This window comes from Brachyhypopomus gauderio, chromosome 3 (genome assembly GCF_052324685.1).
Source record: "Brachyhypopomus gauderio isolate BG-103 chromosome 3, BGAUD_0.2, whole genome shotgun sequence".
In the NCBI taxonomy this organism is placed as follows: domain Eukaryota; kingdom Metazoa; phylum Chordata; class Actinopteri; order Gymnotiformes; family Hypopomidae; genus Brachyhypopomus; species Brachyhypopomus gauderio.
Genome location: NC_135213.1, coordinates 1,422,857 through 1,447,469, shown reverse-complemented (window position 1 = coordinate 1,447,469; position 24,613 = coordinate 1,422,857). Strand labels below are relative to the sequence as shown.

General features: G+C 46.4%; 1 protein-coding gene across 2 annotated transcripts; it reads left to right on the top strand.

The window, feature by feature from the left end:
* The first annotated feature begins 156 nt into the window (after window positions 1-156).
* ddr2l (discoidin domain receptor family, member 2, like) lies at window positions 157-24,453 on the top strand. 2 transcript variants are annotated; one of them, XM_076998830.1, is made up of 18 exons: window positions 157-500; window positions 6,312-6,501; window positions 6,920-7,019; window positions 7,831-7,933; window positions 8,240-8,468; window positions 8,908-9,055; window positions 9,519-9,624; window positions 10,772-10,958; window positions 11,280-11,526; window positions 11,870-11,989; window positions 12,601-12,749; window positions 12,926-13,130; window positions 14,079-14,323; window positions 14,597-14,724; window positions 15,011-15,208; window positions 15,412-15,646; window positions 15,795-15,944; window positions 21,843-24,453. In XM_076998830.1, the coding sequence occupies exons 3-18, from the start codon at window positions 6,962-6,964 to the stop codon at window positions 21,978-21,980; spliced, it is 2,646 nt and encodes an 881-aa protein (XP_076854945.1). In that variant the 5' UTR covers window positions 157-500; window positions 6,312-6,501; window positions 6,920-6,961; the 3' UTR covers window positions 21,981-24,453. The 2 variants fall into 2 exon arrangements, with proteins under 2 accessions (XP_076854945.1, XP_076854944.1); XM_076998829.1 differs by lacking the exon at window positions 6,312-6,501.
* Window positions 24,454-24,613: the final 160 nt, after the last annotated feature.

Sequence of the window (24,613 nt, the reverse complement as noted above, 5' to 3'; positions counted from 1 at the left end):
GATCTAGGATCAACTCCACTGTACCCTGCAATAAACTGCCTCCAAGTCAGCCCCATGATAAGTGCGACGGCAGTTTTGAAACTTCATTTGTTTTATACTGTATAGCGGATCGCGTTTTCCCCAAACTCGTCTCGAAAATCCCACGAAAGTGGCTCACAAAACAGAGACTGGCAGCTGGCCCGTCTTGTCTTGAACAGCTACACTGTTTAAGAGTGTTTGGCTTTCTTTAGGTCTGTGGATTGGCCAACTCTCCCCGTCCAGTTTCCTAGGACCGTGTTGCAACCCCTCCTCAAGTGGCCGGAAGAGGGATGTGATGTAAAAATCACACTGAACTTTCTTCGCCTTGGCGTCCAAATCTACGATGCGTTGCAACAGCGAGGAGTGTAACGTCCTCTTTCTTTTGTTCAAAACAACGATTCTGGATATATGATTCATCCTCGCTTTTTGACGTTAAGCCTACTTCGGCGAAGAACTTACGTTGTACGGGAATTGTCAACACGGTAAGCTACAGATTAGTGATTAGTGTGGAAGGACAGACGGAGTGTTTCTTGGACAAGACAAAGGTTGTTGAGCCGATGTTGATCCTTTGGCCTATTTGCTGCGATCGGGGAAAGTCGCGTCGGGTGGCGCGTGACTGGCTCGCGGAGATGTTTCTCAGAGGTTTACGTCTCTGTTCAGTCAGGACAAAGACCGCGTCTCCCACCAGTCCTGACGTTTTCCTCTGTCACAATTTCAAAGAATAAAACCCCAATTCTGATAGGCAACGAGTTTTTATTTGTTGTGGACAGTATTTTGATGGTTAAAATGCCCATTGAAACCTAACGGTATAGATAAATTACACGGTAGCTATAGATAAAGTTCCTACATTGTTGTCATTGTGAACCGCATCGATAGTTTCACAAACCACGGTGTTTTCTCGTTACACGGTGTGTTCTCATTGTGTTCTCATTACACATATGGACTTAAAAGTCGTGGTTAAATATGTTTTTGTAGAATTTACATTTGGCCTACACTGTCTTGATTGTGAAGCAAGTTTAAACAAAAAGATTACTCGGATTCGCCGCGCACAGATGTTGCGCGCTCGCACACATCTGTATTCAAAACCAGCCGCAAGGCCTCTGCAGGAAAAAAAAGTCTTCGCACAGTGTTGGAACTGAATGCACAGTGTTGAAACTGAATTTAACTCCTTGTTAGATAAGTGTGTTTAACTTTTTAAAGTTTTTTTAATTGTCTGTGAGTGAGCTGCATTTAAATGAGTTTAAATGCATTTAAATGTGTTTGAAAGTGCAGTATGTTTTAGTGTTTCTAAGTGCAGTGTGTTTTACTCAGAGTTCGTGCAGAACATTTAGCTGTAAGTGCAGTATGTTTTAGTGTTTGTATGCAGCATATTTTAGTGTTTGTACATGCAGCATGCTTTAGTGTATATACGTGTAGTGCATTTTAGTGTTTATGAGTGTAGTATGTTTTGCTCTGTGTTTGTAAGTGCAGTATGTTTTGCTCAGTGTTTGTAAGTGTGATGTTTTAGTGTTTGTATGGTTTACTCATACATTGTAAGTGCAGTATGTTTTACACAGTGTTTGTAAGTGTAGTATGTGTTGCTCAGTGTTTGTGAGTGTTCTATGTTTTACTGTGTTTGTGAGTGTTCTATGTTTTACTGTGTTTGTGAGTGTTCTGTTTTACTGTGTTTGTGAGTGTTCTATGTTTTACTCAGTGTTTAAGTGCAGCACCTCAGTAGGTTGCTTCTCTGAAGTTGTTCAGTTGAGCAGTTGTTCAAGCCATATGGAAAATGAGACTGTACGTAGTATAGTGCTGCTGACACACACACACACACACACACACACACACACACACACACACACACACACACACCTGCACAGTATATCTGGTCCTGTCTCATGTGGTAGCGGTTAGTAGAGTCCTCACCACGCCTCCACCAGGGTTAGGGTGGAAAAGTCACGACAGCCATGTTCAAAGGCATTCCTGGACAGGCAGTCCTGAGAGCCCCCCTCCATGGTCAGACTGGGTGCGTGCAAAGAGAAGAGACACTTCACCTGTGGTCCAGAGACAAGTAGTGTGTGCGGCCCAGAGATGAGTCTCATAAGGTCCGGAGATGGCTCGTCTGCGCCTGCAGTCCAGGGACAAGTTGTGTTTGGTCCCAAGACATGTTGATTGTGGTCTGGAGGCGGTTCACCTGTGGTCCAGAAGCACGTCACTTGTGGTTCGGAGATGTAATTCATCTTGTCTGGGAACACCTCACACTCCAGCACTTTATGTGCCATGCATCTTCCCTTTCTCCAAAAACAGCGCACTCATTCCAGCGTCTTCCACGTCTTCACCTGGAGTGGACAGTTGACCGGCACGTCCCCAGTGCCGCTCTGCTCTCCGTGTCTTTCTGTTTACTTTGCACATGTCCATCTCTACGTGTCACATGGCTGAGCATGTAGACTGGACACCACAACGTTGTGTTGTCCTGTCACCCATCACAGATGGGGTCAGTCAGTCTGCTCCAAAACACACCGCACCACAACACACAGCACATGGGGTCAGTCAGTCCACTCCAAAACACAACGCACAACAACACACACCACATGGGGTCAGTCAGTCCACTCCAGAAGACAGTCTACAACAACACACGGGGTCAGTCAGTCTGCTCCAGAACACAGTGCACAACAGCACATTGGGTCAGTCAGTCTGCTCTAGAACACACGGCACAACTGTGACAGATTCTAGCCTAACGGGTCTCATCTTAAGGGTCTCATTAGTCCCAAAAGCACAAATGTGGTGTCCAGGGCTGGAGTGGGCCCAAATCCGGCCCAAAATTATTTTTCCCTCCCAATCGGCCCAAACTAGAGATTGACATGAGCCGGCCCATAGGAAATCCTCCCGAATCTCCCGATTAGCCACTCCGGCTCTGGTGGTGTCTCCTGGGAAAGTCCTGTGATCTTAAGATAGTGTTATTATAGTCTTATAACAGTCTTACAATGCTCTTATTGTGATTTTACCTATTCTTTTCTTAAGATGGTCATATAAGTAATCCTACAGTGATCTTCCAATGGTCACATCTCATCTAGCCTTACAGTGATCCTCTTGTGATCTTAGTGACCTTATAGAGGTCTAACAATAGTCTTATAGTGAATGATCCTTCAATGGTCTTTGAAGTAGCGTAATTCTGGACTTTCAGATTCAGTGTTACTCTCTGGATATTATTAGTGATGGTACAGAATACTGAAAGTGGGCCTGGTTCAAAACTGGTTCAGGTTGACAGCACACCCAATGGAACTGTAACGTAGTCTTGGGCCATGAAACATCTTACCTTTGAGTGTATGGACTGAATAGCAGGAATCACTTCTCCCTCTGGATTTATCCCTTCCCCTCTTTCACCCATTAGTTCCCCCCCTCTCTCTCTCTCTGTTGCGAGGTTATTGTGCTTTTCTAGGTTCAGTTTCTCTTTTGTCCACGGACCAGCTGCACTCATGTTGTGGCTGTGCGCCTCCAGATGGGAGCCATGCCATGGCTGGCACTGCTGGCACACACACACAGACATGCACTGCAGCTACACTGCAGCTACACTACACTACAGTTACACTACAGCTACACTACAGCTACACTGCAGCTACAGCTACACTACAGCTACATTACAGCTACACTACAGTTACACTACACTACAGCTACAGTACAGCTACAGCTACACTACAGCTATACTACACTACAGCTACATTACAGCTACACTACAGTTACACTACACTACAGCTACAGTACAGCTACACTACAGCTACACTACAGCTACACTACACTATGCTACACAACAGCTACACTACACTGCAACAGCTACACCACACTACACAACAGCTACACTACACTATAACTGCTTTGCATTGCTTTGACTCTTATTTTTATGTAATGATTGGTCAATTATGTACACGTCCTAAATGCAATTATTGGTTAGACTGCTTCTTAGAGTGTGTTGTTTTTTCACAGATATGTATGACCAGAAACGATACATGAAGCTTATTTTTTATATTATCTTTTGTATGACGCTTTACCAAGGCCTGAATATGGCCACACAAAGCTAGTCATGCACTGAGGGTTCGGATTGTTTTGTCTGTGTCTGTTTTAATTGTACATAAACATTTTACATAAATCTCTTTATGCTCAATCTCACTAACTGTGCTTGTTTGTTAGTGTGCTTATGTTTTTGAGCTGTGTTTGTTAGTGTGCTTGTGTTTTTTGGCCGTATTTTTAGTGTGCTTGTGTTTTTAGGCTGTTTGTTAGTGTGTTTGTGTTTTTGGGCCCCTCAGAAAGATGAGCAACAGAACTGGAATCCCAACAAATACCTCAGCTAGAGCCAAACATTACATAAACCACACCCCTTCCCTTTCTCATTACATAAACCACACCCCCTTGCCTCTCATTCATTACATAAACCACACCACTTCCTTCTCTTTCATTCTCTGTTCTTTCTCTCCTTTCTCTATCACTCACTCGTTTACTCTCACACTGGAGCGTGGGGTAGATCTTTCCCCATCACCTTCACATCTGTGTTTGCACATGGGGGCTAAACTGCAGCAATTGTTGCAGTTCAAATTTATAATAATTAAAAACTACAATTAATCCTATTTAATTAAGATCATTGTTTAGTACAAAATAACCCTCACAATATTGTACTTTAAATAAAGTTTTAAAACAACCCTTTCAGTAGAAGCTGATTAAATCCTTATCTGATTAAATCTTTATCTGATTAAATCTCTGTTTGATTAAATATCTGATCTGCAGAAGATCAATCATGAGTGATATTCCTATGAAGATATTGTGGAAGGATTTGAATGAATGAATGAATGTTCAATTTATATAGTGCCTTTCAAGATACCCAAGGTCGCTTTACAATTTTAACACAGGTACAAGTCTTACACTATAACAGTCATATTGGGTATCATCCTTCTTATACTGTGGTCATGAAAACCCACTACCCACTGCTATATAACACCCTCTAAGGTCGGGGAGGACTAATAACAGCGATTAAGAACCTACCACTGTCACAGTGCAATGCAATATGGTTTAATAGGAATTCACCATAATCACCAATATTTACATAGTCTCCAAAACATCCCAGCTTTAACAGTTCACAAAATATTACTTGTATAACATTCCCAACACCCTGGTGTCCCCCACACGCACATAAGCACGTGTGTGTGAGTACCTGTGTATGTGCGCACATGTACTGTGACGAGAGAGAGAAAGAGAGAGAGTCTGTACCAAACAAATCAAAATATTTGGACAGGAGGGAGGAGAGAACCAGGTGGCAATATATCCCGGGAGTACAGCTTGAGAGAGTCACGGTAGACTCCTGTTACCCGTAGGCTCACCAGTCCAGCATGGAAAATCAAACGCGCAGGGGTACCGATCCAATGAAAAAGCTCCACAGCTCGGCGTATAATCCTCCCGTTGGGTGAAAAATATGGCCAAAAAGTGTAAAAGGCCCGGCGTGCACGCTTAGAAAACAAACCGACAAAATTGCTCCTTATGTGGATACAAATCCCCAAAACGCTCAAACCATGCTCTTCACCTCTCTTGTTCCTCCATCCTTCCTTAGTTCCTTGTAAAAAATAAAATAAGGAACATTTAATGTGATGTCAATACTATGTGTTCGCCACAACACGACCAATCACACACACACCGCCGAGAAGCGGCAGCCAATTGCACACAGCGTACTCTCTACCAGGATCCACAGCCCCCTGGGGGACTGAATGGGGTGCAGGAAGGGGAGAGAGGACAGACCCTAGTGACAGAGCACCATCCACCACTGGGCATACAAGCGCACACACTTTCGTGCACAGACAGTTACACAACTGCTTGTTGCATGTTGCATTATCTGATCTAAATACAGTCTTGCTCTGTGCACTACTGAACCGATAATAAAACCAGGTGTCCACTGAGGTGAGCTGCTATGAGGGGCAGTTCTGTGAGGGGCAGTTATGAGGCAGAGAAGAAATGCTGTAGCTTCTCACTGAGCAGATAAATGTGTGTCTGTGTGTGTGTGCATATATGTGAAATAGAGACTGCAGTGTAAGTAAAGACTGGGGCGTAACTTCATATCATGCACATTCCTGTGGCGTGAGTCTCAGTAAGAGGGTGCTGTACAGGAAAATGTTAATGTCGTTAACACCATCACACATCCCTTCACTAACATCATCACACCTATGCACTCTGCATATGCCCCCCCCCATTAACTGTCAGTCTCACACACGCAAACAAAGTCACACACCCCAACATACTGATTTTGACCAGAGAGGGCCTCTTCTCCTCCTGTTCAGGCCCAGACTGGCGTGCTGATCTCTGGCTTAGCAGTCTGGCAAGGGTCCAGGCTCTGCTGGGGCCTGCTGCTGGAGACTCAGAACAATAGATCCAGCAGAGGGAGGAGGAGTGTGAGGGGACTGAGAGAGGCGCCAGGGGACGAGCGCTAGCACAACACAGCTGATGAAAGGCGTTGCAACACCCCGAAATGTCAGTCTTGTTTTGCATTTCAAATTTTAGTTGAAATGTTCACTTGCTCAATTTTAACTTGAGTGCTCCGTCTTTGAGGTAGTTACTTGTTCTGTTGAACATTTCACACAGTCGTCGTTTACTTCAGTGTCCATGTTGCACAACGTTGAATAAATGTTGCGGAACGATCTCTGTGGGGGCTCAAGTTGGCCTCCTGTGCTTGAGCACGCACCACCCCGCTTTTGCCATTTTGGTTCAGGCCACATGAGCTGATTGAACAGGACTGAGTCTGTCCCACATGGCCCTGCGGGTGACAGCCCACGCCTAACAGCTGCATTCTCACGCAATGCAACGTGGACATGTTGGAGATTCCTTTAGGTGGAAGACTAAATCTCTTTTTCTCTCCTTCCTGCCCTTCTCTTTCTGTCTCTCTCTCTAGAGATGTAGTGTGTGTTGCTGAGAGACACTCTGATGCCTCACCATGATCTTCTTCCTGCTGTTGTTCGTACACTCTAAAGCCAATGCTCAAATAGACCCAGGTAAGACATCACACACACCTCACCTGCTCAAATAGACCCAGGTAAGACATCACACACACCTCACCTGCTCAAACAGACCCAGGTAAGACATCACACACACCTCACCTGCTCAAACAGACCCAGGTAAGACATCACACACACCTCACCTGCTCAAATAGACCCAGGTAAGACATCACACACACGTCACCTGCTCAAATAGACCCAGGTAAGACAGCACACACACCTCACCTGCTCAAATAGACCCAGGTAAGACAGCACACACACCTCACCTGCTCAAATAGACCCAGGTAAGACAGCACACACACCTCACCTGCTCAAATAGACCCAGGTAAGACAGCACACACACCTCACCTGCTCAAATTTATGCTTAAAAAATTTACCTTCTAGGCCAGGGGTACTCAACTGGCGGACCGCGGTCCGGATCCGGACCCGAACGCAGTCCTGTCCAGACCCAATCTCATTCCTGATTAACTGGATACGGACAAAAAAAAACCGGAGCATTTATTTCAGGGCTATTGAAAAAACACTCCGTCACGAGTGTTACGTTTGCCACCCCCGCTCAACAACTTACGTTCACCACCCCCCCCCCCCCCCTCAACAACTTACGTTCACCACCCCCCACCCCTCCGCTCAACAACTTACGTTCACCACCTCCGCCGCACCGGACCTCAGGTCACAGGTATCTGCCAATAATTGGACCGCGGACAAATTTAGTTGAGTACCCCTGTTCTAGGCTGTGGCCTTGATCTGACTGACTTCAAACACAGCCAGGTACTTTGTGGATGACCTTTTGACCTCTGCCCTACTCCAGAGCTCTGCCGCTATCCTCTCGGCATGCAGGACGGCAGGATCAAAAATGATGACATAACCGCCTCCAGTCAATGGTACGACACGACTGGGCCTCAGTATGCAAGGTAAAAGGAATGTTTCCGACCTTTTTCCGACCCAGTTCACAGCTTCCTAGGCAACCACTGCCTGCATCATCCTTATGTGTGGTTTAGAAGAAGCTCACTATCTCTCTCTCTCTCTCTCTCTCTCACCCCCCTCTCTCTGTCTCTGTTCCTTTTTCTTTCTCTCCTTTTTGGCTTCAGCTGATGTGATTGTTGAGTCTCGCAGGGCTGAGAGAATTCCTTTATCTTCGTGGTGTCTGTACAGACGAGAGAATGATAACGGTGATTAAACTACTCTCTCTATCCCTCTTTCTCTCCCTCCCTTCCTAGGCTGAACAGGGAGGAGGGTGATGGGGCGTGGTGCCCTGCTGGTCAACTCCAGCCCTCTGACGTGCAGTACCTTCAGTTGGACCTGCGGCAGCTGACCTTCCTCACCGTGGTGGCCACACAGGGGCGCTACGCTCGCAGCTCCGGAAACGAGTTTGCACGCAAGTACCGGCTGGACTACAGCCGCGACGCTCATCGCTGGCTCTCCTGGAAGAACCGCAATGGCAACGAGGTGCGTCCTGCCTGGCCTGAATGCACATGCCCTACAGCTCCCTGGGGCAGCAAGATGTTCTGAGACACTCTGGAGACTCTGGAGACATGGGACAACATGACAGGAGACCCACTGTAGGGTTCTACCAATGCACAAATGTCACAGGAGACTCACCGTAGAGTTGTACCAACACGCCTGGTAGAACCTCTCAGAGAAAGTTTTCCAGGAGTGGAGTAGATGTTGCGTTTTAAGGCTAGATGTTGTGTTCTGTGCACACACTAGTGGAGAAGTGCCTGAGCATTACACACACTAGTGGAAATGTACCTGTGTATTAAAAACACACTCTTGGAAAGGTGCCACTTCCCATATGATCATTAATCCTGTGTTAGTCCTGTGTTAGTCCTGTACTGGAGTGTGTGTTGTGCGTTTAGTGAGAAACATTGTGTATGTGCTTCTGTAGATCATAATGGGGAACGTGAACACATATGAGTCAGTGGTGACAGATCTTCACCCCCCCATCATCACCCGTTACCTCCGCCTCATTCCCGTTACAGATGTTGTGCACACCGTGTGTATGCGCGTTGAGCTATTCGGGTGTCCCTGGCAAGGTACACACACACTCACACACACTACACATGCAAAGTTTTAGCAGTGGACAAAGCCATTACTGTTACACTATACATTAATATTACAATGGTCATTACTGTTACTACAACCATTGCTATTATAGTGACCATTACTGATACTATGATCATTACTGTTACTGTTGACAATTTTATAATTTGAATATCTGCTAAATATTTTAAACATTTGTAATATGACAATTAGTTTACAAATTTTTTTCCAGATTCTAAATACATTGTGAGAATTCCAGAATTCCAATATCAAACTAATTTCAGATAATTTCAGGCATTTTCTACTTGGCGAAAAAGTTTTGGGTGTTCATGGTGGAGAATTCCTGCTTTTGACTCGTCATTGCCCCCTAGTGGCATGCCACCAGGCTGCAAATATGATCTGACCTCAAAATATGTGAGCTAGAACCTAACTACGCCTCTCTCTGTCTCCATGTAGATGGTCTGACAGCCTACAGTGCCCCCGAGGGGCAAACGATCAGGTCACCAGGCGACCCCATCACCCCCCTCAACGACTCCACTTACGATGGAGTTCTGGAGCGCAGGTGTGTTCCAACCCTCCCACCTGCTGATGCCTGCTGATGTCTGCCGATGTTTGACCTGTGACCTTTGGAACGTGGCCGTATTCTGAGCCATTACTGAGTGGTGCTCTGGAGAGAATGATAATCAGTCATCGTTGTAGTGAAAGTGCTTCCTCTCTTTCTCTCTCTTCCTCTCTTTTCCTCTTCCTTCCTCCTAATAGGACTCCCCCAAAAGACAATCAAACAGCTACAGCTGATTCAAAATGCAGCTGCTAGAGTTCTAACTAGTACCAAAAGAAGTGATCACATCACCCCCATTCTTAAGTTACACTAGTTACCAGTACAATACAGGATAGACTTAAAGGTGTTACTACTGGTCTATAAATCACTTAATGGTATAGCACCAATATGAGCCAGGCAGAAATCTTAGGTCACTAGGAACTAATCAGTTAGTCCTGCCAAAGGTAAGAACTAAGCAAGGAGAGGCAGCATTTAGCTATCATGCTGTTTTTAAATTAAACCAGATGTTGGAAGGTACTAGAAGAGCTCCAATGTTAGATGTTTTTAAATCCAACATAAAAACGTACTTAATTGGACTGGCTTATTGTTAGTGTAGGTACCGTAAATATAGCCTATTTTATTTATTTTATTTGTTTACTTATTCTTATTTTCTTATTTTATTTTCTCTCAGTTTCCAGTTTTATTGATATTTACTATTATCTTCTTTATTTCTTATTCTTTTATCTTAGACTTTTATCTTTTAATTATTTTTAAATCTTAATATTGTAATAATTTTCTATTCTATTTGATTTCAGTATTTAATTAATTTTAATTTATATTTTCATTCCTTTTCATAATTTTTATGTATTTCATTTTGTGGGCAATGACCTTCCCAAGGTGATAGACCTCGGGTCGTAATAAGCTTCTTCTTTTCTTGTGTGAAGCACTATAAATTGTCAGTGTGTATGAAAGGTGCTATATAAATAAAGTTGCCTTGCCTTGCCTTCCTCTCTTTCTCCTCCTCTTCCTCTCTCTCCATATCTTCACCATTTGCTTCTACCATTCCCTCTCAATATCTCTCTTGCATTCTTTCATCCTTGTTTTACTTCCTCTCTGTCGTTTCTCTCATTCTCTCTCACCCTCTTCATCTTTCCCCACCACCCCCTCCCAGGAGGCTGTTAGGAGGTCTAGGGCAGCTCACTGATGGAGTGGTGGGTCAGGACGACTTTAGGAAGTCGCGCCAGTACACGCCGTGGCCCGGCTACGACTACGTGGGCTGGAGGAACGACAGTCTTGGTCCAGGATACGTGGAGATGGAGTTCCAGTTCGACAGGCAACGGAACTTCACCTCCATGAAGGTAAGAGAGAACAGGAGAATGAGTGAGAGGGGAGGGATGGGGAGGGAAGAGGAGGGGAGGGGATGAATGAGGAGGGAAGGTGAGGAGAGGAGTGTAGGGGAGAGGAGTGGAGGGGAGGGATATCTCTGCATTTATATGAGCAATATTAATCTTGCACAGAAGACCTCTTACATTTGAGTAAGTCTGGAATGGCGGTTTTGAACATCTGGAAGGAGTGTGAAAGTGTGTATGAGGTGTCTCAAACCCCCGGCAGACTCCACTCCAGGAATGTGGGGTCAAAGGGCGTTTGGCTCACAGCATGTTCCCATGCTCTCACTGCAGGTGCACAGCAACAACATGTTCTCACGTGGCGTGAAGGTATTCTCGTCCGTCTCGTGCCTATTCAAGGCACACCTGATCTCAGAGTGGGACCCGGAGGCGGTGACGTTCGCCACGGTGCTGGATGACCGGAACCCGAGTGCGCGATACGTGACGGTGCCACTGGGGCGGCGCTCTGGCACGGCCTTGCGCTGCCGCTTCCGCTTCGCAGACAAATGGATGATGTTCAGCGAGATCTCCTTCCAGTCCTGTATGTGGTTGCCTCAGCCCCGCCTCCTTTTGGGCCAACTCCTGTGGCTCCGCCTCCTCTCTCACCTGCAGCTGGAGACATTTGCATAGCTGAAATCCAAAATCTTTCAAGTTCAGCTGAAACCAAACCCTTAATTAAAAGGCTTTAAATTATGTTGCTGTAGATAACTTCAAGGCATATACTGACGATGTCATACTTATGCATGTTCTTGATAGCTCCAGTGCTTCTAAATCAGTAGTCTACATCAGTCAAGGTTACACTGACTTGTGTGTCTTCATATGACTGATACAAAATTCACAAGCTGGTGCTTCTTGCTTCTAATGTTTTTATATTTCTGCTACAGTGACTATCCCACTGCCCACTCACCCAGCTATGACCCTGGCCCCAGTGATGACCCCAGGCCTAGAGATGACCCAAGGTCCATCCACAGCAGAGAATCCTGATCTGACCACACCGAAAGCAGGTACAGAAAACCTAAACTGCTTCACAGTCCCTGGACGTGCACACTTTCACCCACACAAGCTTTCACATGGGGTGTGATCAGATCATAGGCCAAATACTTTGTGGGTCACAGAGGCTCTAAAGCCTGCTGATGTCATGGGCTTGGGATACTGGGACATTGACTTTGGTTTTGAACTTTTACAAAGCAAGGCAACATCTATTTTTTTGACACTTTTGTTTATTTGGAAGGTTCATTGTGACTTTTGTTTATTTGGAAGGTTCATTGTGACACATTTGTTTACTTGGAATGTTCTTTATGACACTTTTGTTTATTTGGAATGATCATTATGTTTATTATTATTTGGAATGTGTTCCTTTTAGAATGCAGTCTTCTGTCACTGTGTGCATTGCACTGATAACCATGGCAATGACCCCCCCTGGTCCAATCTGTATTTTGTCTTCAGCCATCCACAATTCAGACCAACAAACCTCCCATTCTAGCTTGTGGGAAAATTGTCAAAAATAGATGAGTGTATGAAAACGGAAGGTCGTGTGTGAAAACAACCATAGTGCATTCAGAGTGAAAGGTGGAATTTTGGGGTTAAGTGGTTAACATGTATGTGTGTTCTACAGATGTCAGCACGGTGTTGTCTAAGACTCACCCCCCAGAAGAGGGCAGCACTTCAATCCTGATTGGCTGCCTGGTCACCATCATCCTCCTGCTGGTGGTTGTCATTGTCCTGATTCTGTGGTGCCAGTATGTGTGTAAAGTCCTGGAGAAGGTGTGTTTGGTCATCTTTGTGTATGTGCGTGTGTGTGTGAGCGTGTGAATGTTTGTGTGTGTTTGCTAAATCTGAGAAAGAATTGTGTGTGATACCACAGTTGCCTGTCTCAACATCTACCCCCTCACACACCCCCTTCTCACCCCCTCACACACCCCTTTCACCCCCCTCTCCAGGCCCCTAGGCAGATTCTGGAAGAAGAGGTGACTGTGCGTCTGTCATCCAGCAGTGACACAATCGTCCTTCAGACACCCCCCGTGCCCCCGAGGGACCCCCTGGACTCCCCTTATGAGAGAGTCTTCCTACTGGACCCTCAGTACCAGGACCCAGCAGCACTAGGACTCAAGCTACCAGAGCTGTCCCAGAGCGCAGAGGCCTCAGGTACACACACACACCCATACACACACATATCCACATACACACACACACACACACACACACACACACACACACACACACACACACACACACACACACACACACACACACACACACACACACACACACACACACTCCACAATCATGTGGTCCATTTCTTCTGTGTTAATGTTTTCATTTTTTCTGTTCCATTTAAACTAAAACCTGATCTTCCTCCTAGAAAACCTGTTTGCATGCTGCTTGCCAACTCTCTCTCTCTCTCTTTCTCTCTCTGTGCCCTCTTTCTTTATTTTTCTTTTTTAGTTCATTCTCCCTCTGCCCTTTAACTTTTGCATTCAGCCTTCTGTCTTTGACATCCACCTGACCTCTCATTACCACGGCGATGAAAGGGTAAGAGCTCACCCTAGGGGTCTTATTTACTTTTTTTTACCAGATGTTATAGCTCAGTTATGGATGGAGTAATAATGCTCTCACAGATAAACAGGGTTAAAGGTCAAGTTTCCAGAATGCCTCACTAACAATCTCTGCATTTGCTTCTGCTGCTCTCCATTCAGTGCAGGTCACTGCAGGATGGCTGTAGTGAATGGGGGGCAGTGTTATCACTCGCTGGAATTAGCTTATTGTCCATATTTATCTATTCCTCCTTCTCTCTGTTCATTTCAGATCTAGTTATATGACTGGTTTTCCATGAATGTTAACAAAGCCAATCATTTGTAAACTGTTAAATACGTAATTTACAGTTAGTGCAGTACTATAATAAACTATAAAATATACACACCTTGTATCACACATTATTTAATGTATTATAATTATAATTATCGCTCTCTGCTGTTTCTCCATCAGTATCTCTTTATCTCTTCCCCTCTCCCTGTTTCTATCTCTTTCTTCCTCTCTCCCCCTCTTTTCATCTCTCTACCTTTCTCCCCCCAATCCTTTTCTCTCTTCCTCCAGACTGTGGGGGTGGGTATGCAGAGCCTGATGTTACCCAGTGTACCCCTCATCAGGGTTTCCAGAGCAGTGTGCCCCACTACGCTGAGACCGACATCGTCAGCTTGCAGGGTGTCACCGGCAGCAACATGTACGCTGTGCCTGCGCTCACGGTAGACTCGCTCACGCGCAAGGACATCTCCGCTGCCGAGGTCCCGCGCGAGCACCTCCTCTTCCGTGAGAAACTGGGTGAAGGGCAGTTTGGCGAGGTGAGTCTGGGAAATGTAGCGAGTCTGGGTAATGCAGTGAAACCCTGAGTAATGAAACTCACCCTACATAAACCCACCCTACATAATCAGTAATGTGGAAAATGTGTGTGTGTGTGTGTGTTTGTGTACAGACAAAGCTGCACCTGTGTGTTTCTGCCGTGCTGTATGCAGGTGCATCTGTGTGTGAGTGCTGTGCTGTGTGCAGGTACACCTGTGTGAGTCTGCTGTGCTGTGTGCAGGTGCACCTGTGTGAGTCTGCTGTGCTGTGTGCAGGTACACCTATGTGAGGCCGCAGGCCTGGTGGAGTTTCTGGAGGAAGGCGCTCTGTTGCCCGAGCAGGAGGGCAGGACTGTGCTGGTGGCTGTGAAACAGCTCCGAGCAGATGCCACCAGTAGCGCCAGGTCTGCACACTCTGTCCACACAGCATTCGGCCCCTGATATTTGTTCTGCTCTGTACTGTAGCTCTTTAGTTGCTGGCAGCATAAAGCAGGTTCACAGCTCAGTAGTCACAGGGTAGAGCACCGTTACTCTGGCCGCTCCAGACATGACTAACAACAACCCGGGAAGGCCATCAGCAGAAACACTGTAAAACTGCAGAAGAACTGAATGTTTATGGTGGGCTAACTTAGTGATATATAGTGTGTATTTGTTTAACACATAAGCACCAGCTGTATTGACTGTCATCAGGAATGACTTCCTGAAGGAGATAAAGATCATGTCAAGGCTGAACAATCCAAACATCATCCGGCTCCTGTGCGTGTGTGTGCGCTCGGACCCGCTCTGCATGGTCACAGAGTATATGGAGAATGGGGACCTGAACCTGTTCCTGTCCCAGAGGGAGATGGAGAGCACACACACACATGCCAACAACATCCCCTCCGTCAGGTCTGCACACACACACACACACACACACAGACACACACACACACATGCCAACAACATCCCCTCCGTCAGGTCTGCACACACCCACACACACACACGCCAACAACATCCCCTCCATCATGTCTGCACATAAACACACAACATGTTTATTCTCCTTTCACTTTGACATTCACCCCTGCTCTCTCTCTCTTTCTCTTTCACTCCAGCTTGGCAGACCTGTTCCACATGACTGTACAGATAGCGTCGGGGATGAAGTATTTGGCCTCACTGAACTTTGTGCATCGGGACTTGGCCACACGTAACTGCCTGCTGGATCGCCATCTCACCATAAAGATCTCTGACTTCGGCATGAGCAGGAACCTGTACAGCAGTGACTACTACCGCATCCAGGGCCGCGCTGTGCTGCCCATACGCTGGATGGCCTGGGAGAGCATCCTGCTGGTGTGTGTGTGTGTGTGTGTGTGTGTGTGTGTGTGTATGTGTATGTGTGTGTGTGCTTTGTTTGTTCTCTGGGTTTGTTCTCCCTGGAAAGCAACATACTGGTCTTTGGAGTAACGTTGTGTGTGTGCTTGTGTGTGTTTGCTGTCAGGGTAAATTCACCACGGCAAGTGATGTCTGGGCGTTTGGTGTGACTCTGTGGGAGATTTTCACGCTGTGTAGAGAACAGCCCTACAGTCTACTGACAGATGAGCAGGTCATCGAGAACAGTGGAGAGTTCTTCAGGAACCAGGGGAGACAGGTACATACACCCAACCCATACACCCATTCACATCTCTATTAGGGACATGGCACTAATGCAGGGGAGGACCTCCATCCAAACACCACACTAATGTAAGGTAAGACCTCCATCTGACAACCATCCTCCATCTGAACACCACACTAATGTATGGGAAGACCTCCATCTGAACACCACACTAATGCAGGGGAAGACCTCCATCTGAACACCATCCTCCATCTGAACACCACACTAATGTATGGGAAGACCTCCATCTGAACACCACACTAATGCAGGGGAAGACCTCCATCTGAACACCACACTGTCATGCCTAACTCCACCTCCTGCCCTTTCCTGTGACGTCCACCCTTGTCCCGCCTTGTTTCGTTTCCATGGTTTCCTCCGTTGTCCGTCACGCCCCTGTTCTGTGTCTTCCCTGCCCCCCGTGACTACCTACTCCAGCTGCTTCTCATTCACATTCCTGGTTTTGTGCATTTAGTTTCCTCAGCCCTGTCCTTCGTTATCGGTCGTTGTTTGCAAGTTCCCCATGTTGCCTTGCCTCTGTTTGCCTCCTTTCTTCCTACGATAATTTTATTCCTCTGTTTATTCCCCTTTCCGTGCCATGTAGCCTGTGCCTTGTTCATTTATTCTTCCGTGTTATCGCTCTGCTCGTTGTCCTGGTTTCTGTTAACTCATGTTTTATGTTTCCCTTTCATGTTTAGTTACCTCCCGTTAGTTATCTATTGTTCTCTACGTAGTGTTCATTGTGTTTATGTCCCGGTTTAACAGTTTATTCCATTTATCTGTTCCTCTCCCTTTTATGTTCACTAAGTTTAAATGTTTTCTTGTCATTGGATACAGTCTCTGACATAATTCTGTCGCTTATCCATGTTGTGGAAACAAAAGCTTATAACCTGACTTTTCATCGATTGATTTTAGAGATGACACATGTGAAAGCTGAAACCCTCCCAAATGAGATTTAATTTACGAAAATACATTTGCTTTATTGCAGAAATATTGATCTGTGACGGGCAGGGTGAGCAACTCAAAAAGGAAGCGGTCACACCAAGTCTCAGGGAAAGAGGATGGTCTAATAGAAAGTGTGCAAACCAAAAACCCGTGCATTGTTCCAAATGAAGGAAATAATAACCAGCAGTCAACTGGTACAAAGACAAGACATATATAGACGAACAAACGACCTTCAGGTGAGACGGATCACGGGTCCCGCCCACCTGAAGGACGAACATCACGTGACAAAAAACAGGACCGCTGCCGCTGTAACCGGGGGCGACCGGTAGAGGGCCCCCCCACAACGTGACAGACCCCCCCACCAAAGCCGCACTCCCCTCCGGATGTGCGGCTTACAGCGGCAGCACACAAAACACCACAAAGGGGCGGGAGGGCGGGGACAAGACAGGGACCCGTTCCCTGCCGTCCTGAGCTGAAACACAAAACACACATATAAGCTCCTCGTCACAGGACGCAGACAAGGCAGGAACCCGTTCCCTGCAGTCCTGGAGCTGAAAACATAAAACACATAGGTTAGCTCGCCTCCTGGGCGGGACCCTGGACCGATCGGGCTGTCAACAAGACGATAACCACGCCCCGGTCGGTCACAGGGCCCTCGCGCCCAAACCGGCCTTAGGCCGCTTAAGCCCCACTGCTGTGTGCGGACCGGGAGCACATGGCCCAACACACGTCACAGGTGTGGATGTGTGCAGGCCGCCACACTGGGGTGCGGCCACGGCTTCCACAAACCACCTCCCGAACCTACCTCCTCGCTCGGAGCTGACCCCTGCCCTTTCGCTAGGGGTCACCTCAGACTCCTGGGGAGTGAACCCCTCCCCGGGGCCCCTCATCTCAAGGTGGACTCCTCCACCCAACCCAGGAGCGCCAGAGACCAGGGCCCTGGCAATCCGCAACAGGGACACGCTGGTCACCCCGAGCTCGAAGGAGAGGGTCTCCTCCTGGAGACCCCACTAGGTCCGGGAGTACCGCAGTCCACCACCAGGAGCGACCTGCAACACATCACACACACACGCACACAGACAACACATAACACAAAACGCGCACTGCTCCGACCACTGACCCCCCTTTTACACAGGGGGGAAGGGACCCCTTCTTGGCATGAGGAGACACCCTGTCCTTACACCCCAGGCATCCTCCGCCTACAAAGGGGTACAGGGGCTCCTCTTTGCTCAGGGGTCCCAACCGGTCAGGTCTCCTGATGGAGCAGTGCCTTCTGAGCCACATGTCGTGGCTCAGGAACCCCATAGCTCCCCCCCAAAAACATATTTAGGGGGGGGGGGGCCTCTGGGGAATAACAAAACAAAAAACACAGATACAACATATAACACACACGCACCTAAGATGCCCTCCGTGCCACCTCCAGTGGCACGGGACCTCAAATGGACCCCTCCCCACACACAGTGAAGAGGGGTGCAAGAGAGGAATTACATAAAACAAAGCACGCTACACTCTAGGACAAAACGAACACGCAAAGACAGAACACAAACAAACGGACAGGACCCACCGATGCACACGCTCTGCGGAGCGCGACGCGCCTACTCCAGCTCTCTCTCTCTCACCGTTTTCCCCACGGGATCCGCAGATCTTGAGAGAGAGAGAGCTATACGCGAGCGGCTTGCGCGTCACGCCCACAGCGACGCGTCTCTCGGGCTCGCAGTCGCTCACCCCCGTCACCATGGGATATCGGGTGAGCGAGGCAAAAGGCACCGAGAGACCCTCGCGTCTAACGCGGTCTAGCGTGCGGCACGCACCGGTGGACCCGACTACATACACACACGAACACCACCAGCGAAACACACACCACGGCACACTCACACACTCGCTCACGTCCACGTCGTTATTAAAACAAAACACTACAACGTACATACACATACACACAGACGATAACGGACAACGGACGTGCGCAATGTGAGGCACCGGTAGTTTCGCTGGGCGAGAGCGGAGTCTACCGGTCCCCAGCTCTAGTCACCGCCGTGTGATTTACGGGTTTAAACACAAACAACATTTAAACACGGCGGGACGAGTGGGGACAGACTCAACACTCTCTCAGACAATACACGACAAACACACAGCACGTAGACAAACACTTACCACGAGACATGACCACGAACGAAGGAGAAAGCAAAGGAGACTGGCGGCTTCCGAAGGTGGCTGGTTATTCTGTGACGGGCAGGGTGAGCAACTCAAAAAGGAAGCGATCACGCCAAGTCTCAGGGAAAGAGGATGGTTTAATAGAAAGTGTGCAAACCAAAAACCCGTGCATTGTTCCAAATGAAGGAAATAATAACCAGCAGTCAACTGGTACAAAGACAAGACATATATAGACGAACAAACGACCCTCAGGTGAGACGGATCACGGGTCCCGCCCACCTGAAGGACGAACATCACGTGACAAAAAACAGGACCGCTTCTGCTGTAACCGGGGGCGACCGGTAGGGGGCCCCCCCACAACGTGACATGATCATTTAATCAACACAGAAAGGTCAGATTTTGGCAAGACAAAGGTTTTGTCGCCCACAGAATGTAAGGTGAAAATCAAACAAATAATTCACTTCATATACAAATATATGCTTCATAACACTGGTGAATGACGTTGTGGTGCTATTAGAGCCATATTTATTATTTTGTGTGACTTCCACAGGGTTGCCAAATTTCCAAGATCACTTGGAGTGAGATTCGAACCTGGGGAGGGAGGCGAGTGTAAATTGTTGATGGGGTGGGTGGCGAACGTAATTTGTTGACGGAGAGCGGGGCGGATGCAATTTGTTGACCGGGGGGCGGGGGGACGTAAATTTGTCACCCCGTCCAACACAACTTAAGCGATTGATCAATTGATCGCGATTGATTGAAGCGATTGATTGAAGTGATTGATCAATCACCAGTGGTTGGCGCCAGAGTGAACTAGTAACTCATTGAATCATAGATATGGATCAGAGGTAAATAAACTAAATTTTTTTTTCGGCGTGAGAAATCGGAAGTGTGAGCGTGTGAAGACAGTCAAATGCGTATGTCTCACGTTCAATGCGTGAGAGTTGGCAACCCTGCTTCCACGAGCTTGAAGGACCGTATCCATGCGGTTCGACAATGATTCATACAATTTATTGAAGAAGTCATCAGGAATAGCAAAGAATGCAGTCTTACATGCCTCCCAGAGTTAATCAAAATTCTTTGGTTTTGTCTTCCAAGCTTCCTCTTTCATCCTACCCCAAACATGCTCAATGATGTTCATGTCTGGTGACTGGGCTGGCCAGTCCTGGAGCACCTTGATCTTCTTTGCCTTGAGGAACTTTTATGTAGAGATGGATGTATGAGATGGAGCACCATCCTGCTGCAAAATTTGACCCCTTTTATGATTGGGAATAGAAGATGTAGCTAATACTTCTTGATAGTTTAGGCTATTGATATTGCCTTCCACCTTGCAAATGTTTTGCACACCCCCATACAGAATGTAACCCCAGACCATGATCTTTCCACCACCAAACTTGACTGTTTTCTGGGTGAATCTTGGATCCATACGGGCTCCAGTAGGTCTCCTGCAGTATTTGCGGCGGCTGTGGTGTAATTCAACTGAAGATTTATTTGAGAAATCCACCTTCTGCCATTTTTCCAGCGTCCATCCGTTTAGCAGGCTGTGGGCCTTTTGTTTAGTGCTGGCTTCTGGGCACTGATTCGACCATGGAGGCCATTTCAAGACAGAATCCTACAAACTGTTCTAGTTGACACAGGGACTTGGAAGAGGGACTGGCTTTGGATTTTCTAACCAACAAACGTTCCTCCCGAGGAATTGTCTTGTGGGGTCTGCCGGACCTGGCCTTGTCAAAAACATCTCCAGTCTTTTCCAATCTTTTTAAAAATTCGTTGTACTTGACGCTGAGACACATTAAAGGTGCCAGCCACCTCTGCAGTGGATTTGGTCTTCAGTATCTTGATAGTCAAGGCTTTGGTCGCAGGATGGATTTTTGGCATGTTGTCAGAGGTCAAGTTGCAGTGCAAGTGAAGGTCTGGGGTGCTGGAGTTCTTTTTATACACACCCACTAATTAAACAATCAATTAGTGAGCACAGGTGAGGCTGTAAACTAGGATTGGGTGCATTATATGACAAAGCAACAAAACTTTTGTCTTGCCAAAATCTGACCTTTCTGTGTTCATTAAATGATCAATATTTCTGCAGTAAAGCAAATTTATTTTCATAAATTAAATCTCATTTGGGAGGGTTTCAGCTTTCATATGAGTCATTTCTAAAACCAATCGATGAATTTAAAGTCAGGTTATAAGCTTTTTGTTTCCACAACATGGATAAGCGACAGAACTTATGTCAGGGACTGTATATTAGTTAGTTCTCTTTAGTTATCTTTGTACCCCATTGGATATTCGTGTTGCATTAGTATGTTTCCTTGTTCATAGCATTTCCCAGTGTCTAGTTTCCTTCCCTTGTGTTATATTAACACCTAATTAAAATTGCAATTCTCCTACATTTGCGTCATGCCTGCCCGCCGAAAACGTAGCACACATTAATGCAGAGGAAGACCTCCATCTGAACACCACACTAATATAGGGAAAGAGCTCCATCTGAACACCCCACTAATGCAGGAGAAAACCTCCATCTGAACACCACACTAATGTAGGGGAAGATCTCCATCTCAACACCCCACTAATACAGGGGAAGACCTCCCCAATTCTGATTTTTCATGTGAACTATAGCTGAGGGTCCTGACCTGTAGGTGCAGTTTTGTGCACCATGTTGATTCCACATGATTGGTGGACTGAATAGATAAATGAATGAGCAGATGTACCGGAGTTCGAAACAACGTGGCTCATGTACACTCACAAACATTAAAAAAGCCAAAGACAAACATTTATTTTGTAACTTAAACCAACCTCTCTCTCTCTCAGATTTATCTCTCCCCTCCTCCACTGTGCCCCTCGTCCTTATTTGAGCTAATGATGTGTTGCTGGAGACGTGACATCAGAGATCGTCCATCCTTCTGCAGCTTGTACCAGGCTCTGCGACCTCACGCACACCATTCATGACAGACACCTGCATCCAGCCAATCACCTCACAGCACAAGCCTGGCCAAGCCAGTCAGCTCCAAGGATGAGCCCAGAGGTGGTCTGGAGGTCTTTCCCTTCAGCCAATCATCTGGAGAGTGCAGCAACTGGATAGCCATGGATGTTGGAAAGGACCCGGAGCCGGCATCCTCACCTGAGATGGTCATCTCCAGACGGTCACTTTCATGATGAGTAATTCATGATTCCAGTACACAGGACCCCTCCACCTCCAATGTTTAGTGTTTACCCCATTCTTCCATGCCTGGATGAGGGTCAGGGGAGGCCCTGTAGCACGCAGTGTGAGGAACCTCCAAACCAAAGTATCTTGGAGCAGCCCACGGGCAGAGGTCTCACTCCACATCCATAAACACATGACTTTTATCTTTGTGGGGTTTTTTTTTATTGTTTTGGTAGTTGTTGACCTTATTCAGTGTCATGCCTCTTTTTAAATGTAGCTCTTTCCTTTGCCATTACGAATGGTCATTACACAGATGGCCTTTAGGTCTCCTCTTTTGGGGTCTTTGGCATCTTGGAGCCTCATGCACTCAAAGGAGTGGCTTCTTCACAGAGTACTGTGGTCCTGTATCCCCAAGCACTACTGTCACGTGTTGTTGTATGTTACATATATTCTCCCCCTCCCCACACTGGAGATATTAAGACTATTTCGACTATAATATGCAGTGTTTGATATTCAGTTGTTTTTTTTTTGTTTTTTTTACTGTTTTCAGAAAATGAATGTTGTACAGGTTCATGCGGTTGAGTCAATGGAGTTGTGTGTTGTAGCTGATCTGAGTGGAACTACTGTCATAGTTAAAGAGTGAAGCTCTACCCTGAGAGTTTGTCCAGTCCCAGACAGGCCGATGTGGAGTTGAACACACTGGATCTCCCACTGGACACACTGGATCTCCCACAGGACACACTGGATCTCCCACTGCCTCCCCTTGTCCCCAGCATCAAGCTTTTCCTCCACTATATTAGCAGTGGAATCACTCTGCAAAGTTTAACTGCAACCCCTGTGCTGGAGATCTACCACCCTTCAGAGTTTAGCTCAAACCTCTGTCCAGGAGATCTAAGTTCTTTAACTCCAAACCCTGTCCTGGAGATCTACAGCCCTTCAGAGTTCAGCTCCAACCCCTGTCCATGAGATCTATCACCCTTCAGAGTTTAGCTCCAACCACTGTCCTTGAGATCAACCACCCTTCAGAGTTTAGCTCCAATCCCTGTCCTGGAGATCTAAGACCCTGCAAAGTTTAGCTCCAACCCATGTCCAAGAGATCTATCGCCTTGCAAAGTTTAATTCCATCCCTGCTTCTGGTGATCTATCATCCTGCAGAGTTTAGTACTGACTTTGATATTAATGCAGGGGATTTTGACAATGGCTCCTTATGTTCCTCAACATCCCAAATAGCTGGACCAAGTGTTGTGGATTTTCCTGAAGAGCTTTGAGCATTTCAGTTGCAGGACATCTGTGCACTCTGTAGGGAGTTTTTTTTAATTAACAGAATTCTCCAACAGAAGTCCGGAACCTCGAATTCCCCGGGATCAACTGGGAGCTTGAGGGAACACAGGGGGATCATATAATGTGAAAAAGACATGGTAAATCAGCCAACTCAGAAAGAGTTCAAGAATATGTGACATTATGTTGAAAACTCTAGAACCCTACTTACCTTAGGATTCTAGTACCTTGATTGGTTGTTAAACTTAGAAAGAGAATTCTGTTCTGTTCATGGGCTGTGGTTTACAGAACTCTCCTTCAGTTGAGGGTATACAGTCACTGAGGCATGATTTCTCAGATGACTTCTGAAGGCACATGGTTATGGGGGGAATATATTTGTAATGTTAAACTTTAAAAATGCACATTTTTTATTTTATCCCTTAATATATTTCTTTTATCTGTGTTGCTTACATTTAATTTTTCAGCAGTAGTTTGAACAAGCACTCTAACATTAGGCTATTGACATGATTTAGGGTGATTCGGTGGACTAAAGTGACCACACTGAATGATCTGGTTTTTCCTTATGTTTTGTGATAACATGATTGCCACAGTAGTTTGTGTGGTTATTCTCATGTCCAGCTGCTGAGGGGGATGGCTCTGTAGGGATATGTCAGGTGAACTGGGGTCCCAAGAGCCAGTGGTAGAGCTGGGACTTGTAGTCTCTTTGGGATTCCCAACAAGTTGTTTACAACAACAGGGTGAGGAGGGCTATCCACTGAAATTCAATGTCCCAACAGTCTTTGCTAAAGTGAGCCTGTGGTCTTTTCAGTTTTCACTGATTTAAAGAGTCTTCCACTTAAAATAACTAAACAAGATGTGTGTGCATGTGTGTGTAAGTATGGGTGCTGTTGTTGAGTTAATGAAACTTCTATTATCTGTAATCTCTTCTTTATGAATATGTAATTCCTTTTCCTATGGAGTGTATGTCTATTAATAAACAAGCAGAACAAATATGTGTAATATATTGCGGTTGAAGGAATGGCGTATTTCTTCCACACCTCTCACACTCCAATCTGTACTGTGTCGCAAATTAAATAAATATCAGACTTGCCCGTGGTGAATCTTTCTGTGAATACAGATCTAAGATTTCGGGTGTCTGTCATTTAGGGTTATCACTCTT